The sequence below is a fragment of the Borostomias antarcticus genome, assembly GCF_949987555.1.
Source record: "Borostomias antarcticus genome assembly, chromosome: 5".
In the NCBI taxonomy this organism is placed as follows: Eukaryota; Metazoa; Chordata; class Actinopteri; order Stomiiformes; family Stomiidae; genus Borostomias; species Borostomias antarcticus.
This window is the reverse complement of record NC_140238.1, coordinates 6,706,721-6,725,964: the sequence shown is the minus strand read 5'-3', so window position 1 is coordinate 6,725,964 and position 19,244 is coordinate 6,706,721. Positions and strand designations below refer to the sequence as shown.

General features: G+C 48.6%; 1 protein-coding gene across 1 annotated transcript in view; it reads left to right on the top strand.

Annotated features, from left to right (window-relative positions):
• tmem260 (transmembrane protein 260) overlaps positions 1 to 18,705 on the top strand; it is a gene marked incomplete at its 3' end in the record, with an annotated part of 35,296 nt that extends 16,591 nt beyond the window's left edge. Inside the window, exons 4-16 of the mRNA XM_084438411.1 lie at positions 2,911 to 3,088; positions 3,340 to 3,453; positions 3,534 to 3,713; positions 4,129 to 4,169; positions 5,947 to 6,033; positions 13,157 to 13,265; positions 13,356 to 13,528; positions 14,845 to 15,016; positions 15,318 to 15,457; positions 16,211 to 16,387; positions 17,734 to 17,787; positions 18,218 to 18,302; positions 18,451 to 18,705. Coding sequence (XP_084294537.1) covers positions 2,911 to 3,088; positions 3,340 to 3,453; positions 3,534 to 3,713; positions 4,129 to 4,169; positions 5,947 to 6,033; positions 13,157 to 13,265; positions 13,356 to 13,528; positions 14,845 to 15,016; positions 15,318 to 15,457; positions 16,211 to 16,387; positions 17,734 to 17,787; positions 18,218 to 18,302; positions 18,451 to 18,705 — 1,765 coding nt within the window. The remainder of the gene's footprint in view (positions 1 to 2,910; positions 3,089 to 3,339; positions 3,454 to 3,533; positions 3,714 to 4,128; positions 4,170 to 5,946; positions 6,034 to 13,156; positions 13,266 to 13,355; positions 13,529 to 14,844; positions 15,017 to 15,317; positions 15,458 to 16,210; positions 16,388 to 17,733; positions 17,788 to 18,217; positions 18,303 to 18,450) is intronic.
• Positions 18,706 to 19,244: the final 539 nt, after the last annotated feature.

Here is a 19,244-nt window from a genome sequence, read left to right as displayed (position 1 = left end):
AGACCAGGCCTGGTGTAATATCCCAGTACTTCCAGGGACCCTCACTAACTGCTCAGCACCCTGCACTACCCCCAAACCAGACCCCCTGCTAAGCGTGTGGGCTGGGGTTAATTACCACACTGGGGGGAGGGGGGGGGGGGGGGGTAGAATTGAGGGTGCGGGGGGTCTCTGAACCTCGACAAAAGCCCCCCCGTCTACCCCCACCCTCCCTGCTTCCTCCACCCTTCAAGTTACAACTAATTCCTTGAGCGGAGCTGTGAGAAAGAGGCAGCTATCTCTTCCTGAAGACTGAACCCCCCCGTTTGCCCCCCCCCCCCCACCCACCCCGACTCCTAGACACTCCATCAACACCCCCCCCCTCTACCCCCCACACACCCTGCACCAATCCTCCCTCGCACCGAAGACCGAGCATAAAGAGTGGCAGAAAGGACAGGGAGAAAACGATGGGGGAAAAAAAAAAAGGAGAAGTAGTCAGCAAGCGAGAGTTCTTTTTTTCCTACCCTCCCCTCCCTCTCCCCCCCCCCCCCTCTGATTTACCGCGCTTTCCTCCGAAAGCGCCATTGTTCCCCTCGCCTAAGTCTCATCGGGTCTTTTGTGGCTGACTATCACAGCGGCAGGCGGAGAGCTGGAAATGTAGAAATGGTATCACGCCCCGTGATTAATGGCGGTGCTTATGAGTCAGGTCTGATAACGGGCCTGCTCTCTACTCAATTTCAGATACCGTTAATGGAATCTGTCTTCTGCGATTGTAATGTGAGAGCGCCTAATTTGCTATGGAGCTTGAAGCTGTCACCGGCAAGGGATTGTGGGGTCATAAGGGACCTGGCAGCCGTTTGGCCTGCAGCTTGTATCTGCGCCGCTGAATAGAGCAGCTCTCTGCCTGTCAGTTAGCTGATAGGCTGATGAGGACTCTAAGCCACTCCACACAATGGCGGAAGGGGCCATCCTGCCTGACTTCCCTAATTGTCGAGCTGCTCATATTTGCCTGGGACTGGGCTGTGTGTATATATATGTTCTCTGCTCTCACTCCTCTTCCTTTTTCCCTTCCCTCCTCAACGTTTCTCTCCTTCCTTTTCTTCATTTCACCCTCCACCCATCCTCGTCCAACCTCCTTCCACACACACACACACACACGCGCACACACACGCGCGCGCGCGCACACATCTCGGTACTATTTTCTTTTCTCCTCCTCCTCCTCCTCATTTTGCTCTCCCTCTGTCTCTCGTTACGGTACGCGGCGGGTCTTTGCATGCGACAGATTATCCAAAGTTCACTTCAATTACTACTTAAGTCGCGGAGGCAGGAGAGGAGAGGAGAGGAGAGGAGAGGAGAAGAGAGGAGAAGAGAAAGGGGGTAAACTTTTGTGCAGCACATTCTCTAAGTAGCTGAGGATATCTGCTGGTTATCTGCGCCGGGCCGGTCAGGGCTTATCTGCTGCTGGAGAGGGAGGCTGATGGGAGGGAAGAGGGCTGTGTGGACGACGGGGAGCTCCATGTGTAATTACCATACTGTATACTGAAGGTGGTGTGTAATTACCATACTGTATACTGAAGGTGGTGTTTAATTACCATACTGTATACTGAAGGTGGTGTGTAATTACCATACTGTATACTGAAGGTGGTGTGTAATTACCATACTGTATACTGAAGGTGGTGTTTAATTACCATACTGTATACTGAAGGTGATGTGTAATTACTAGGGGTGTAACAATATATCGTGCCACAATATATCGCGATACAGAAACGTCACAATACGTATCGTCAAGGTGAAAACAATATCGTGATATGTTTATTGTATATCAGTGATCGCTGGCTACAGAACGCTGGTAACGAACACGTCTTTTGTCTCTAGGCCTATCCATGATATTACAACAGTTAAGCTTTAAAAGCGTAGTGGAGTACAGATGTGGAGAAATGCACTATTGGTGCATTGGTCACACCTGCCCTTAGTGCCCTTAGTGTATCGTATAATATTGTAATCGTCAACCCAATATTGTGTATCGTATCGTATCGTGAGATTAGTGTATCGTTACACCCCTAGTAATTACCATACTGTATACTGAAGGTGGTGTGTAATTACCATACTGTATACTGAAGGTGGTGTTTAATTACCATACTGTATACTGAAGGTGGTGTGTAATTACCATACTGTATACTGAAGGTGGTGTGTAATTACCATACTGTATACTGAAGGTGGTGTGTAATTACCATACTGTATACTGAAGGTGGTGTGTAATTACTAGGGGTGTAACAATATATCGTGCCACAATATATCGCGATACAGAAACGTCACAATACGTATCGTCAAGGTGAAAACAATATCGTGATATGTTTATTGTATATCAGTGAACGCTGGTAACGAACACGTCTTTTGTCTCTAGGCCGATCCATGATATTACAACAGTTAAGCTTTAAAAGTGTAGTGGAGTAGAGATGTGGAGAAATGGACTATTGGTGTGAACAGCAGCGCTACTGCAACGCTTCACACCTGCCCTTAGTGCCCTTAGTGTATCGTATAATATTGTTATCGTCAACCCAATATTGTGTATCGTATCGTATCGTGAGATTAGTGTATCGTTACACCCCTAGTAATTACCATACTGTATACTGAAGGTGGTGTGTAATTACCATACTGTATACTGAAGGTGGTGTGTAATTACCATACTGTATACTGAAGGTGGTGTGTAATTACCATACTGTATACTGAAGGTGGTGTGTAATTACTATACTGTATACTGAAGGTGGTGTGTAATTACCATACTGTATACTGAAGGTGGTGTGTAATTACCATACTGTATACTGTCAGCATGACACACTAAGTTTTCTCTTTTCAAGAGTTGCGTTTTAGCCAAGGAGGGCAACTATCATGGAACTTGGACACCACTGTGCCCCCCCCGCCCCCCCTCCCCAGACTGGCAGGTCCAGGCCCAGGAGCAGTGCTTGCCGGGGGGGTGTTTGCCGCGTCCAGGCTCGGCTGGCAGTGGTCCATGGTGGCCGAGGTCTTCTCCCTCAACAACCTGTTCGTGGGCCTCCTCTTCTCCCTGACCGCCAGCTTCCACTGCGCTGACAGCGCCCCCCGCAGGAGCCAGGTAGCCCAGCGCCCCGCCCCGCCCCGCCCCCGCCCCTGCCCCCGCCCCCGCAAAGTCCCCCAGCCGCGTCCAGTAGTCAAGCTTTCATGGCAATATCAATACTGTGAAGTATACTGTTTTTGTGAGAGATGCTTTGATGATTGATGCTATCTATGTCACTGATTCTATCTTATAATATCTTCTGATCTGTTGAATCCTAAAATAGCGATTGAGATGAGAGGAATTGTAACTCCTGCCCTGTTTTTTGTCAGTTGGCCCACTGGGGTGCGCTGTGCTGTGGCCTGGGTCTGTGTAACCAGCACACTTTAGTGCTGTACGTGGTGGTCATCATTCCCTGGGTCCTGCTCCAACTCCACTCCCACGGGGTAAGCTTCTCTCCATGCTTCAACCCCACTAGCGATGCAGAGGTTTAATGACATGCTGACCGATGTTCTGGGCGTGGCAGGAGCTCTGTGCGAGAGGCCTGGTGTCTCTGGGGGGGTGCTTCCTGGGGGGCTTCCTGCCCTACGTCTACCTGCCCGTCTCCTCCTACCTCAACACGGCTCGGTGGAGCTGGGGGGACCAGACCTCCCTCCCAGGCCTGCTCACTCACCTGCTGAGGGCCGAGTACGGCACCTTCAGCCTGGTAAGCACGCATGCGTGCGCATACACACACACACACATTCACACACTAACACACAGACACGCACTCACTCACTCACTCACTCACTCACTCACACACACACACACACACACACACACATACACACACATTCATTTCACACACTAACACACAGACACGCACTCACTCACTCACTCACTCACTCACACATACACACACACACACACATACACACACACACAAACACGCGCACACACACACACACACACACACACACAAACACGCGCGCACACACACACACACACACACACACACACACACACACACACACACACACACACACACACCATCTACTAGTTTGCCTCAGATATCTGCTTATAATATCTTTCTAATCTATCTTTCTCATAGTGGTGTTGATGGTTTTTCCAATTGTTTCTAGGCAAAAACGGAGGAGACGGTGAACCTGACGATGATGCTGCAGTGAGTATTCAGTAACGACTATAAGCACTTTGCCACATGTTCAGCTTGGTAGATATGATACTGTAGCAGCTCGAAACGTTAACGAAAAGTCAAATAAATTAAATTCAAATCAAATCAAATCAGACTCTTGGGTGTCCTACGTAAAGTGTTGCACATTCAAGGTCACGTCTGGGATAATGTGATCCATACGAGATACAGAGTGGCTTCGCCTCCTTGGTTCTGGCTTCAGACAGGCAGGTTTAACCACAGACAAACCAATCCCTTCTGAGAGAGAGAGAGAGAGAGAGAGAGAGAGAGCGTGCACGAGAGGGAGGGAGAGAGAGAGAGAGAGAGAGGGAGAGAGAGAGAGAGTGAGAGGGAGAGAGAGAGAGAGGGAGAGAGAGAGAGAGAGTGAGAGGGAGAGAGAGAGAGCGCGCACGAGAGGGAGGGAGAGAGGGAGAGAGAGAGAGAGAGAGAGGGAGAGAGAGAGGGAGAGAGAGAGAGAGAGAGAGAGAGGGAGTGTGAGAGAGGGAGAGTGCGAGAGGGAGAGAGAGAGAGGGAGAGTGCGAGAGGGAGAGAGAGAGAGGGAGAGTGCGAGAGGGAGAGTGCGAGAGGGAGAGTGCGAGAGGGAGAGAGAGAGAGAGGGAGAGTGCGAGAGAGAGAGAGGGAGAGAGAGAGGGAGAGAGAGAGAGAGGGAGAGTGCGAGAGGGAGAGAGAGAGAGGGAGAGTGTGAGAGGGAGAGAGAGAGAGGGAGAGCGCGAGAGGGAGAGAGAGAGGGAGAGCGCGCGCGAGAGAGGGAGAGCGCGAGAGAGAGAGAGAGAGGGAGCCCAGCGTCAGTTGCTCTCTCCTCTCCCCGGCAGCTTTTGTTCTTGCCGCTCCCCTCTCCTCCATCAAAGCTGAACTGAACCTGCTTAGAGGGACAAATCTCTGTGTTGTGTTCCCCCAGCAGTTTGAAATGATCACTCCGCTCTGGTGTTTAAGCGTGACAAGCTGTGATGACAGACGCTGCAATATAGCTGGAGAGATTGTGTTTCCCCTCCAACGAACCCCTCTCTCCACCTCCACTCCCCAGCCCCCCACCCTCTCCATCACCGTCGGCCCAGCTCTGGTACTTCTCTCCAGCCAACGAGATGGGGGTGGGGTGGGGGGGGGCGCACAGATCTTAAGACCCCCCATTGCCAGCCCCCCCTCGGCCTGAACCTATCCCACCCCCCCCTCGCTTTGCACCCACTGTTTGATGGACAAGCACACCTTCGAGACGAGGGAGGAAAGCGAACATGACAAGCATGTCACACTGAAGACGTAAACCCTCTGGAGAAGCTGACACAGTCGCACACACACACACACACACACACACGTGGAACACACACGAATGCGCACATACACCCACGCCACGACACACGCAAGCACGCACACATCCATAGGCACAGATAGAGACTCAATAAGCTGTCAAAGGGAGATGGGTATTAAGGAAGAGGCAGGGAACTATCTCAGCTCTGGGGAAGTGCTCTGTGACTGACAGCCGCTCTGACAGGGGGGTGGGTGGGTAGAGAACACAGCCATTGGTGTCTGTCAGTCCTATTGAAAGGGGTGGCGCACAGTTATAGGAGTGTGTTTGATGGAGTGTGGCGGGGTGCATATCAGTCTGATGAGAGGAGAAATTAGTCATTGGTGTCATTGCGTTTGATGGAGGTTGGTAAGATGGAGTCATACGGTCATTGGTGTGTGTGTGTGTGTGTGTGTGTGTGTGTGTGTGTGTGTGTGTGTGTGTGTGTGTGTGTGTGGGTGTGTCTCTCAGGGCTCAGCTGGATCACTGTCTGGCAGACCTCTCCCTCCCTATACTGGTTCTGTCTGGGCTGGGCCTGGTCCTCTCCACATGGGAAAGGTAAGACAGCCCACCTACCAGTTCACAGACCACAGGCTCACAGTACAGTACACCACACAACACAGCACAGCACACCACATAGTACAGCACACCACATAGTACACCACACAGCACACCACATAGTACACCACACCACATAGTACACCACACCACACCACATAGTACACCACACCACATAGTACACCACACAACACACCACATAGTACACCACACCACATAGTACACCACACAACACACCACATAGTACACCACACAACACACCACATAGTACACCACACCACATCACATAGTACACCACACAGCACACCACATAGTACACCACACCACATAGTACACCACACCACATAGTACACAACACAGCACACCACATAGTACACCACACCACATAGTACACCACACAACACACCACATAGTACACCACACAACACACCACATAGTACACCACACCACATCACATAGTACACCACACAGCACACCACATAATACCCCACACCACATAGTACACCACACCACATAGTACACAACACAGCACACCACATAGTACACCACACCACATAGTACACCACACAACACAGCACACCACATAGTACACCGCACAGCACACCACATAGTACACCAAACCACATAGTACACCACACAACATAGTACACCACACCACATAGTACACCACACAGCACACCACATAGTACACCACACAACACACCACATAGTACACCACACCACATAGTACACCACACCACATAGTACACCACACCACACCACATAGTACACCACACCACACCACATAGTACACCACACAACACCACATAGTACACCACACCACATAGTACACCACACCACACCACATAGTACACCACACAGCAATTCCATGTCAAAGGCACGCCACGGCAAAGGTCCGTCCGTTACCGCGCCGTCCGTTATCACGCCATGCTTTTAACGTATGCATAATTTTATAGAAAACTGAAATGACTTGTTTATGTTTTAAATCACTGAATCAATCAATTTACTGAATGAAAAGGCCAGTTGTTAAAGGATTGAAACTTTTTATAAGAACGAAATTGAATGAATGTTGTGGTGGCTGCACAGTCAAATGTTTTTCTAATTAAATGTTTCCCTGTAAATACGTAATGTAAAAACAACAGATGCCTATGTCCAAGCATTAGATTAGACTATTTCCAGTGTCTGTTGTGTTGGCAAATGTCAGCATATTATCTTATTAATTAATAATAGGCTATTTAAAGAAATAAACAATTGATAAGCACACACATTTGCATCTCACTATAAACAATTAATAGTAAGTTAATATAAGTAAAACTGAATAATAATTAGTTAGATTTTTTGTTTCTGGCAAGCGTCTGTTTATGAAAGCAAAATAGTCTGTTCTGACTCAGAACCCCAAAACGTGTTCTAAACTAGAAGGAGAATTACACTTTTTACAATGGGACAGGGAAATAGGCCTAAAGGAATGAATGGTGATCATAATTTTGTGAGGGCTTACTTTATTGTGACTCAGTAGCAAACAACTGTTGGTCTGACAAAAATAGTGTAAAGTTGTGGTTGTGAATTGTATTGCAGAAATAACCACCAAGGGAAACTGCTGGGTTCATTCTCATAACTTTAGTGTCTAAAAGGGCACAGACCATCAAAATATACAGTACATGTATAGCTGTAGAAAATAGCCATCTATTCCTGTCTATTCCTGTCATCTGTCTATTCCTTCAAATATTTTTGACTCTTACAGTACAATAGGAAACAAAGTGTCACATTGTGTTATTATACAAGCACATTGTGTTATTATACAGGCACATTGTGTTATTATACAGGCACATTGTGTTATTATACAAGCACATTGTGTTATTATACAAGCACATTGTGTTATTATACAAGCACATTGTGTTATTATACAAGCACATTGTGTTATTATACAGGCACATTGTGTTATTATACAGGCACATTGTGTTATTATACAAGCACATTGTGTTATTATACAGTCGATGCAGTTTTTCAGCATGAAGTAGGTTACTCAATGCTGCAGGTCGAAAGCAATTCCAGACCAGTAGAATAATCAAGTACATTAAGGACATTACTGATGAAGCCATGATGTATGAAGTGTTGTTATTACTTTAATATGCAAACAATGTAGGGTATGCTTTGCCAAAGAACAGGCCTACCTTTTATGTCACACTGCTGCCGTAACACCCAAATACCCCCATGAAGATCAATAATCTTGTTTTATTTGATCTTACTAGAGTAAAAACAAAAAAACGCATGATTATAAGCTATCCAACGTTCACAATGAATGAATGGCCAAACAATTTGAATGACTTTGATTAAAGGCATTCCGATTAATATTGCTTCAGCTATTTCAATGGCATTCATTCACATTAGCAAATATTTAGTATTTATTATACTAAATATAAGTAGCATTTACAGTATGACCTAAGCTATCCAACTTATCCAATGTGCCAAGCAATCGAATTGAATCGACCGTGCCCCTGTCCATGTGCGGCATTGGTTTTCACGGGAATAACTTGCCTGGCACACCTTGGGGCTACATTGTGACACAGCACTCCACATAGTACACCACACCACTTAGCACACCACACAGCGCACCACACCACATTGTAGCTCAAAGGCGTGCTATTCCGGAAGCTGTCAAAAACGGATGTTGAAAAATAAAAGCACTCCATGAAAAATAAAAGCACTCCATTTGTAGTGTGTGTGTGTGTGTGTGTGTCCATGTAGCCTATGTGTATGTATGGAGCAGGGCTGTGTGATTCGGTAATGCATTACAGTACAGTAAATTGCCTTTGCTGGGGTTTGTGGGGTGGTGCTGATAAGAGAGCAGAGCTGGGGGGGACCCCTATCAGCAAGGGGGCCCTGGGCACTGTGGACCCTCTGCACCCGCCCCTGGGGTGCACTTTGATAAACTTGGCTGCACACATTATGTACACACACACACACACACACACACACTATGTACACACACACACACACACACACACACACGCACACAATATGTACACTCACAGATATGCATATACACAAAGAATACATGGAAACAGGTCATTCCGTGTGAAAATGAGACCAATATATCCATAGTGTATTCCAGAAAACTATGGAATACACCATGGAAAGCGAATATCCTTTCTGATTAGAAATGTCTGAAGATGAAATTGGCCTGGGATACTCAATTCTCTATATTCCTGTTACCAATAGGGGATGGCGTTTTGTCGTTAATTTATGTTGGAGCATGCTCTGTGCTGTAACGGCATTGTGATGCTGCGGTTGTCACCATCCTCCACTGACTCCCACATTCTCATCCACACACACACAGCAAGGCACCATGCGAGGGTGCTCTCTGTGATTGTGGTTTTGTCTCTGTGAGGATGGTGGGAGCTGTTTCAAGGGACAAAGCTTTTGTTGGGAAGCAGATACGTGTTTCTGGGTGAATTTTGAGTGTACAAGCAAAGACTACATTATGGTGATAAGGAATAATAGGCCTATATGCAGTATATGGCCAGACAAGCCCTTTTTGACCAAGTCGTCCCTGGAACTTTTAGTTTCTGGGTTAAAGGCTTAAAGGAATTAAAAGGTTCCTTCAGCCCATAGTATTCTTCCACAGTGGTTGAAAGACCCGCGAAGATCAGGTAAATTAGTCCGCTGACATATGTTCTTCTTTCTTGTACGTCATAAAAGCAAGACGGAAAAAAAAGATGGCAACAACAATATGGAGGACATGGAAGTCACTATGCTGTTGGTTGGGTACTATTTAGTAAATGGGTTAATCGAGTCAATGCTGCAAATGGCTATTATGGCGACTGGCCTTGAGATGGATTTGCAACATTGCACACGAATAACAAGAATGGTAAGAGCTTAGTAACGTTATATCATGAAAATCACAGTTGTGAATAATGTTATTGTAGACTACATCGACCTCTTTTTCAGCACCTTTTGTGTGTGGTTCAGATAGTTGACCACTACAGATTGATTATGGGTTGTGTTTCCGCCATTCGTGCGAAGAGCAAGACACTGAACCCCAAAAATCGCTCATGTGTGGCACGCTAGTAGCTAGTACTGTCGCCTTGTAGCAAGAAGGTCTCCGGGCTTTTCTGTGCGGAGTTTGCATGTTCGCAAGGTATCCCCCATAAAAGAACCCAATATGAAAAAACCTGCAGAAGAACAGATCGCTAACGGCCCCTGGGCGCGGCCCCTGCCCGCTCCCTACTGTCTTTTCGCGGCTGCCCTTGGTGGAAGGACGACGGGATGGGTGAAGAGCTGAGAAAAATGTCAAAAGGTGTGTGTGTGTGTGTGCACCTCATCACCGTGTGCTGTGCAAAAATCCGCCATATGACAAAAGTTGTTTTGTACAGAAGCATCTCCCATTTATTTGGAGTCGGCATTACAACGGGTTACTGCTATATAATTTCTGGGCCTGTTGAAAAGGTACCAATGCCAGATGTTATTTAGCAGCCAAACAGTGAAACGTTACGGGAAATGGTTACATATTTTGAGAGCAGATGGGGGGTGCCACAGTGTGTAGGTGCAATCAACGGATCACACATCTCCATCATTGGACCAGAGGAATACCACAAGTATTGCAACCGCAAGGGCTGGCATTCGATCATCCTGCAGGCTGTTGTGGATGGAAGGGGTCTATTTTGGAATGTTTTTACCGGAGCAGCAGGAAGCCTGCATGATGCCAGAGTGCTGTGCTTGTCAGGGTTGTGGAGTCTAGTGGATAATGGTTTGCTACTCTCTGATGAAACAACATTTGTGGACATGATGTAGGCTGTAGGGTACTACCTCCTTGGTGATGCAGCCTATCCTCTGAAAAGCTGGCTAATGAAACCGTTCTCAGACAATGGAGGGATGACAACCCAGCAACTTGTGTACAACCCTAAAACAAGCAGAGCCAGTGTGGTGACGCTTTGGCAGACTGAGGGGTAGATGGAGGTAACATTACATTATAGGGAATTTCTCCATTGGAGATTATTTAAGTATTCTATCTATTATAGTTATTTAGCAGACGCTTTTATCTGAAGTGAATTCCCCGCTCATTGCATTTAACGTAGGTAGTCAGTGTACTACTAGTCAGAACTCATCTCCTTTCTAAACAAGTGACTAAGAGTATATGGATCATCTTTCAGAAAACTTTAATGGTGTAAAAGATCACTAACGTTTCGACAAGTGTCTTCGTCAGAGTGAATAAAGCACATGGGGTTGACAGCTCATATTCAGTAATTAAATAACCTTTATTTAAACTCGAAAGACACTGAGGTTGCCCTCATTTACAGTGACGAAGTGTAAAGAAGGTGAGATAAAACAAGAAAGGCAATAATAAGACAAAAAACATTAAAAGCAAGACATAAAATAGAGTAAAAATAGATATATAAATAAAAAATATAAAGATGAGATAAAAAGATAAAAATATAATAAAAAAGATAAGAACAGATTAATATCAAAATCAGCTAAAAACAATTACAAAAAGATGTGCAAAATTCTGAGATCATGGATTTAAAATGGCTTAAAGTAGGAAGGGTAGACATTTTTTAAGAGCTCTGCAGGGTATTCCAAGAGATTGGAGCACTCACACTAAAAGCAGTTCAACCAAGGCTAGAACGGGCTCGGGGAACCTTGAGAAGGAGCATCTCACTAGAACGGACTCGGGGAACCTTGAGAAGTGGCATCTCACCTGAGCGAGTTTGATATGCACCAGAGTTCACTCCAACATAAAAGTAATGTAAGGTGGTTGTTTACCAATAAGAGCCTTAAAAATAAATGAAAACCAATGTCTCTCATGTCTCATGGAAAGCGAGGGCCAGCCAACCATCTCATACAGAGAGCAATGATGTGTGTTATAGCTAGCACATGTAATGAACCTGAGAGCCGAATGGTAGACTGAGTCTAGAGATCTAAGGGTAGAAGCAGAGGCATTTCTATAGATTACATCCCCATAATCCATGACAGATAAAAAGACTGCTTCAATGATCCTCATCCTACATACCAATGGAAAGTTAGTCCTATTCCTGTATAGGTAACCAATTTTCTGGCGCGATTTCCTGACAAGATTATCTATATATAGTCCTCACTTGATTGAAGACTGTTGCTCATGGCTAGATGACAAGGAGGAGTGAGTGAATCGCTAGTTGTGCTTACATAGAACGAGGGCTTGTTGTGGTTTTTCACATGCCTCTGTAATATGATCTTTAGAAACGTCTTTAGAAACGAAATAGCTTCCCCACTTGCTCCAGCACGCATGCGCACAGTGCGCAAACTGGCTATTCTCCATCTGTAGGCTACACTCGCAGCTCACATTCTCTACTCTATGATCGGCGTCCATCATATTCTAAGTCATCTTCTATATCCTCAAAATCTGATAAATATTCAGGCATATTGCACACAATATTCCAGGCACCAACAAGCCGATCGTAGAGTAGAGAATGTGAGCCGCGAGTGTAGCTTACAGACGTAACGGAGAATAGCCAGTCTGCGCTCTGTGCGCATGCGTGCTGGAGCAAGTGGGGAAGCCATTTCGTTTCTAAAGACGTTTCTAAAGATCATATTACAGAGGCATGTGAAAAACCACAACAAGCCCTCGTTCTATGTAACGAGTAATGTTCATATCAGGTGTGTACAGTTATTGTATCACACCCACCCCATATTAGATAATCGTCTGTGATTGGCCTGACCAATATCAGGCCGAGTGTTGGTTGGATGACCAGACTGATCTACGGACTGAAGAATGAACTTGCGTGATCAGGATAGCGACGCCCGGCCAAGGTTAGCCCACCCCAATAGTCTCTGCTCTTCAAAAAAGTACTACCCCCCCAGACCAGGGACTTTTTGGGGGGTAAGTTTAGTTCCTGGAACTTCAATTTAGACCCTGGTTCCCGTGGTGGGAACGCATTGATTTCCTGCAAAGTCAACTTTATTTATATAGCACTGCTCATACAAACGAATGTAGCACACAGTGCTTTACAGAAAAATTAAAAACGTTTAAAATTGTAGATAAAAAAAAAAAGAGAATAAAAGAAAGCAAAGGTTCCTACTTCCTAGTGAAAGTTCCTGAGGTGGAAAAGGCCTATATGTCCTGTGTTGTTTCCCCGCTCTTGACCTGTAGGAGGTGCCGTGCCGTGGCCTGGCTGCTGACCGCCATGTTGCTGCTCTACTCCCTGTTCTTCGCCTGGAGAGCCAACCTGGACATCAGCCGGCCGCTGCTGCTGGGCGTGGTGAGGACCGTGTCACTACCCTGGTCGGGGCTGACGCTGCATGCTCCCGCTGAGCTAACGGCCTGTTCATGGGTGCGGTTTCCACTACAGGTGGAGCGTTTCTGGCTCCAGAGCGACGCTGCCGTGTGTGTGCTGGCGGGGCTGGGCCTGAGCTGGACACACACAGGCCTGGAGAGGAGGCTGGGCCGCGGGGGGCTGTGGAGGGCCGGGGCATGGCTGCTCACCGTGGGCCTGCTAGCACACATGGTTCACTCCAACCACAGGTGAGCAGAGTGAGGCCACAGACAAACCGTTAGTCACATGCCTAACCCTAATCTGAGTAGTCGGTGCATGAGAACTTCTAGGAAAATACAATGATATTTGTGGACACCAATGGGAAGCCTCTTGGATTTTGCGTGCAGGGGGAGGCTGATTTGGACTCTGATTGGTCACTGACCGCAGCATTCCACTTTTCTAATATAGTATTGCTAATGAGCCCTGCATTTGTGGTATATCTGACACATAAAGTGTGATTTAGGCTACTTGGCTCCATGTTATCTTACTTCATGGAGTTGGCTAGCTACAGTTTTCGTCTTTTCTGTGCTGGATGGGTTTTCCATTTAGCCTAGTCTCGACTATATGCTCCAGATGACATTATGTTCAAATGCAGCTAGATTTGAAAGGTAGGTGCTGGCTCCGCCCCTATGCCCATGTTTTGTAGTGTTTTATTCCAGACCAAACTAACCATAACACACTACTTAAGCCTAACTCTAACCCTACCTGTAACCCTAAACACCCCGAGTTCCACACCTAATACTAACCTTGACCCTAAATGCAAAGCAAACAAAAAGTCACCAGGCTGGACACGAACTAGCCAGAGTTACGCTGAGTGGGTTCTATTGTTGTTTAACTTCAGTAAAACTCCCCGGTCGCTTTACAGGCCCCAAATCCTTCTTGCATTAGTTTTCCCTGAGTCAACTCGCTTTGCCTTTTATTATTTCCCTTGCGCTTCAAGCTGGAGCCCTGAACGCCACGCGTCAGGCGTTTTTCTCCCCTCGCCCCCATGGCAGGGGCTAAAGAGTGGCACGGTTAGCACACAGATTCCCACGCGAGGGCTCAGTTTGAGATGTTAGCCATGAGAGGCAGCAGATTACACCAGCGTGGTGCTGGGGAGCGCCAGACAGCCATCACAGAGCTGCTTTGATCAGGGTTGGGGGGGTTGGCGGGCGGGCCTGTGTGCTGTCACACCTATCGCACCTGTCTGTCCACGATTAGATAGGCAGCCACGGCAGACTGCACTGGGGAGGAGGGGGCGGGAGGGTTGACAACTTACCAGGGAAGCATGCCTGTGCGCACACACACACACACACACACACACACACACACACACACACAAGCTTGAACAGCACATAAACACACACACTAGCACTGGGTATACAGTATGAACACACAGTAACGCCCACATGCACATAATAGTGAATGAGCGAAGATTCTCAAATACAGTGTCACTCGAATACACACGGAACACGCTTATCACAAGCCCAGTGAGGGCAGAGATGCGAGTCCATACTAACTCCTCGGCGTGTTACGTCTCTCCCAGGGAGTGTGACCAGAGCGCTAACGTTGTGGTGGAGAGGTTCGGACGGGAGGTCCTGGGCTCCATCCCTCCAGACGCCATCGTCCTGACCAGAGGAGACCTGCCAGGGAACGCCCTGCGCTACCTGCACTACTGCCAGGGGGTCAGACCGGACGTCCGCCTGCTGGACCAAGAGGTCAGCGCCCTTAGAGGAATAGGGGCTCTTCTTTCTCTCACACACTCACACACACGCTCATCTCTATTTGCACACCGTATTTTCCATTAGAGAAGATGTGCAGAAAGCCATTACTAACAATATGACTTTGTTAGATTCACCGTGGCGTGTTTTCAACGTGGCACAGTAGAAATACTTGATGCGCTGCTCACAGAACGGGTCACTCATTAGTGAAGGGGTCGCCTCGGCTGTTCGTTTGAACCGAACGCAGTGAAAGACAGCGCCCCCCCCCCCTCTCTGTCGCCCCCCCCCCCCCCCCCAGATGATGACGTACGGCTGGTACATCGCCAGGCTGGGCCGGCACCTCCGCGGCGTCCACTTCCCCGGGCACCGGTGGGACCCCGTGGACTCGGAGGAGAAGCACACCTTCAGCCTGGAGCAGCTGCTCTCTCACAACACACAGTACGTCCCGGGGAGGGAGAGAGAACGCAGGGGTTGATAGAGGGGGTTGACAGAGGGGCTTGAACGGAGCGGCTTCCTGGGGCGGAGAGAGTGGATGAGGGAGGACAACAATGGTCCGACAGAGAGAGCGCGACGTGTAACACGGTTGAATGGGGAGGAGTGGGACATACAACGGTGAGCGCAGAACTGTTACAGTTAGATCCTGTCCTGTAATAAGGCCGACGAACTGCGCAGACGGAGCTGATTTTAGTGGAACAGCCTGACTGGCAGAGTAGCTGCTGCACGTGGGTTAGACTGGAGTCCTGTCAGCGGCAGGCCCACCAGGGGGCAGTGTTTCCTTGGCCAACACGAGTGTGTCTCAGGGGGGCAATGGGGACCAGTGGGATTAACCCCCGGGGTACAACACTGGAGAGCAGAAGGCCTGGCAGGGACCTGAAAGGTGTGTGTGTTTGTCTGTCTGTCTGTCTGTGTGTGTGGTTTGATGTATGTGTGTGGATGTGGAGGGGAGGCACATGTACTTCACATGTAAACCGTTATCATCAGTCACCTGGGGCGGGTGTGCTAGGTGTGCAAGGTGATAGCTCTGGGGGAGGTCTGCCTCCGGGGGGCTGCTGTCCCGGGGTCCTGCCTGCTTGAGATGCATAGGACCTACCTGGCTGTGTGTGTGTGTGTGTGTGTGTGTGTGTTGTGTGTGTGTGTGTGTGTGTGTGTGTGTGTGTGTGTGTGTGTGTGTGTGTGTGTGTGTGTGTGCAGGAGGGCGGTGCTGGCCTGCATCGGCCTGCCTGACGGGGACCCCAGCTGGGAGAGAAGCTTCTCTCGCTGGCCCCTGGGCGTGTGCGACCGCCTGGTGCCCGACCAGCAGCACTTCCACCCCGAGGAGTGGGCACAGCGCACCCGCAACATCTACAACTGGACCGAACCTCACAACAGGTACACAACGCGCACACACACACACACACACACACACACACACACACACACAAACACACACACGCAGTGCGGCTCTTTCTCCACTGGAGTCAAAGGAGCAACTCAGGAGACCCTGCCTACAGTCTCGGGCAGAGCTAATGCATATGACATTATTCCCTTCTGAAGATGTGTCTAGCTGACAAGGAAAGCATGATTATCAGTTTAATTTGAAGTGGCTATACAGCTAGCAACTCATCTCAACCATGTCTTCTGTCTGTGGTCTCTGGCCTGCCCTGGCTCTCCAGACTCCACAGGGCTTCCTGCAGCACGGTCTCCGCAGTTCTCACAGACCCAAGCAAGACATTAGGCCCTCAGCCCTTTAGAAAATGAGACTGAAGGTGAAACATAATGAGTTTCTCATTGCTTTTTGTCAATAAGTGTGTCAAAAGTGGAATTAGTCAAAGCTCTCGTATTCTGCTGCAGTTGCCAGGAGCCTCTCATTCACCGCGATAATCGCGGCTGAATACTGTGACATTATTTCCCTCGCCCTCACTACAAGTGTGTCCGCCGATGCCCAGAAGCCAGATATCAGCATGGAACCCCACTAAAATATTCTTTTGAAGAAGAGGTTATTTGAGGAAACAAATGGAAAAAAAAATCCATTCTAACGTGCAAGCCGGTTTTGTTGATCTGGCATTTAATGTTTCTACACCGGAAATGTTAAAACCAGTTCTATGCAGGTTGTTTGGTCCATTTTGTTTTTGTTAATCTGTCTATCATCTAATTTTATCCTACACTAGAAATGGTGCTTGGAGAGCGCAAATCTCCGCCCATGAATGCATTTTGTGCACATGCGTGCGAGCAGGACATGTTTGGTATTGCAGCATTCTTTAGGTCGATAGCTTTATGCCAGTCCAAACTGCGTGTCTGTGTGACTTGTCGAAATATGGCCGTTTCAATCCCGCCCATTGACAATCAATGGGGGGAATTTTTTTCACTCCTGAGCCTCCTAAGTCCAAGAAATTAATGGAGGTGAATGGGCGGCCTGTGGAACCCACCTTGAGTTGTTGCCTGTGGGGGGTGGTTTGGTGCACCTCCACGGGGAGCTGGCTTTGCTCAAAGATTTGTGATTCGGATCCGCTCCAAAATTGAATAGGTTCTAAGTTGGCACATGCAACACCCCTCTACCGAGTTCTATGAAAATCTGTCGTTTTTGCGCAATCCTACCAACAAATAAACAAACCAACCAACCAATCAATAAACAACCACACGTCACCAAAAACATTACCTGGGCTGTCGCTGGGGCGGAGGCAGCCTTGAAAGGTCAGTAGATGATCAGAAGTTTTTCTTGGTTTGTCTCCAAGCAGTTTCCATCCTGGGTCCTGGGAGCGAGTGGCCAACGAGGAGATGTGGCAAGCCAGGTACCGTCAACCCCGTACACTTCCTGTTCCTCCCCCTCCAAAGCTCTGTGTGAGATCAACCCTAGTCTGCTAGAACATCTCCATAACCCAGCCTTGTGTGGCTGACCATCTACGTCGGCTAGCATTTCCATAGGTCACTGCTACTGCTAGTCTGCCAGTCTGCTAGTGCTAGTCTGCTAGTGCTAATCTGCTGGTCTGCTAGTGCTAGTCAGCTTGTGCAAGTCTGCTGGTCTGCTAGTGCTAGTCAGCTAGTGCTAGTCTGCTAGTCCTAGTCAGTTAGTTCAGGTCTGCTAGTCTGCTAGTCTGCTGGTTTGCTAGTGCTAGTCTGCTAGTGTCTCTCAGCCCGAGAAGGATCTGGATTTGCGTGGCTCATCCATCCATCCATCCAGCACTGAGCCCCGAGTGCCGCTGCCTGTGTGCTTTGTTTCAGGATGAAGACGGCGTTCTTTCTGTTTGACCTGGCAGAGGGGATGCAGGGGGACGGCCAGGCTCGTCTGTTTGAGCTCTCCTACGTGGTGAGTGTTCCCACAGCGAAACCCTCGACAGCGAGGGCGGACCTTGAACCTCATCATACCCAGTTAGAATACAATGCCCTAGATGTATAACATTATCCCCAGCAATATTGGTGAGATCTGTTTGTGTGTGTGTGTGTGTGTGTGACAGCTTTACAAGGAGATCGTGGAGGCGTATGAGGACTACCCTCCCAACTGGGACAAGAACCTGGCCCTGGCCTGCGAGAGGCTGCTCCGCCACGGCCAGCAGGAACACAGCCCCGACGACCTGCTGACCTGCAGCGTGCGGCACTTCGGCCTGTACCTGGAGAAGGAGCCATCGGACCCCCAGGCCCCCGCCATCCAGTCGGCCATCGCGCACCTGCTCCAGGAGAGGGACCGGCTGCGCCACAGACGTGCGCCGTGAGGGACGGCCGGGGGGGGGGTCCGGCCGGAGCAGACACAGTGCAGGGGGGGGGGGCGCGCGATCTGTGGATAGAGACCGGAGGAGATCCTCCAGTGTTCGGAGCTGATGGATGGATTTCCAGGGTGGTGGAAGAGGTTGACTGAGCAGCTGACTCCGAGAGAAGACGAGGTCGAAGCTGGGACTCCGTTTCGTATTCACAGCTGATGGGGCCGGTCCTTATTGAAAAGGCAATAAGAGGACACAAGCCATAACGGCACTCTTAACATGAGAGTCAAGGGGCCAAGCAGACATTTACACCAGCTGTCTCAGGGTTCAGAGACCTGGCCTTTACAGCCTGGGGTGAACCCAGTCCATTTGTCCATGTCTCTCTGAAACATCCCCTCGCTCTCTGGCCCTCGAAGCTTTTTATTTGGCCTCCCGCTGCTCTGCGTCTTCCTGTCTCACATTAGGACGGCAGGGGGGCTGAGACTGAGGGAAACCCAATTTTGGGGGTAGAAATGGGGGATTAGAGCGGCTGTTTAATCTGGGACAGACTTGTG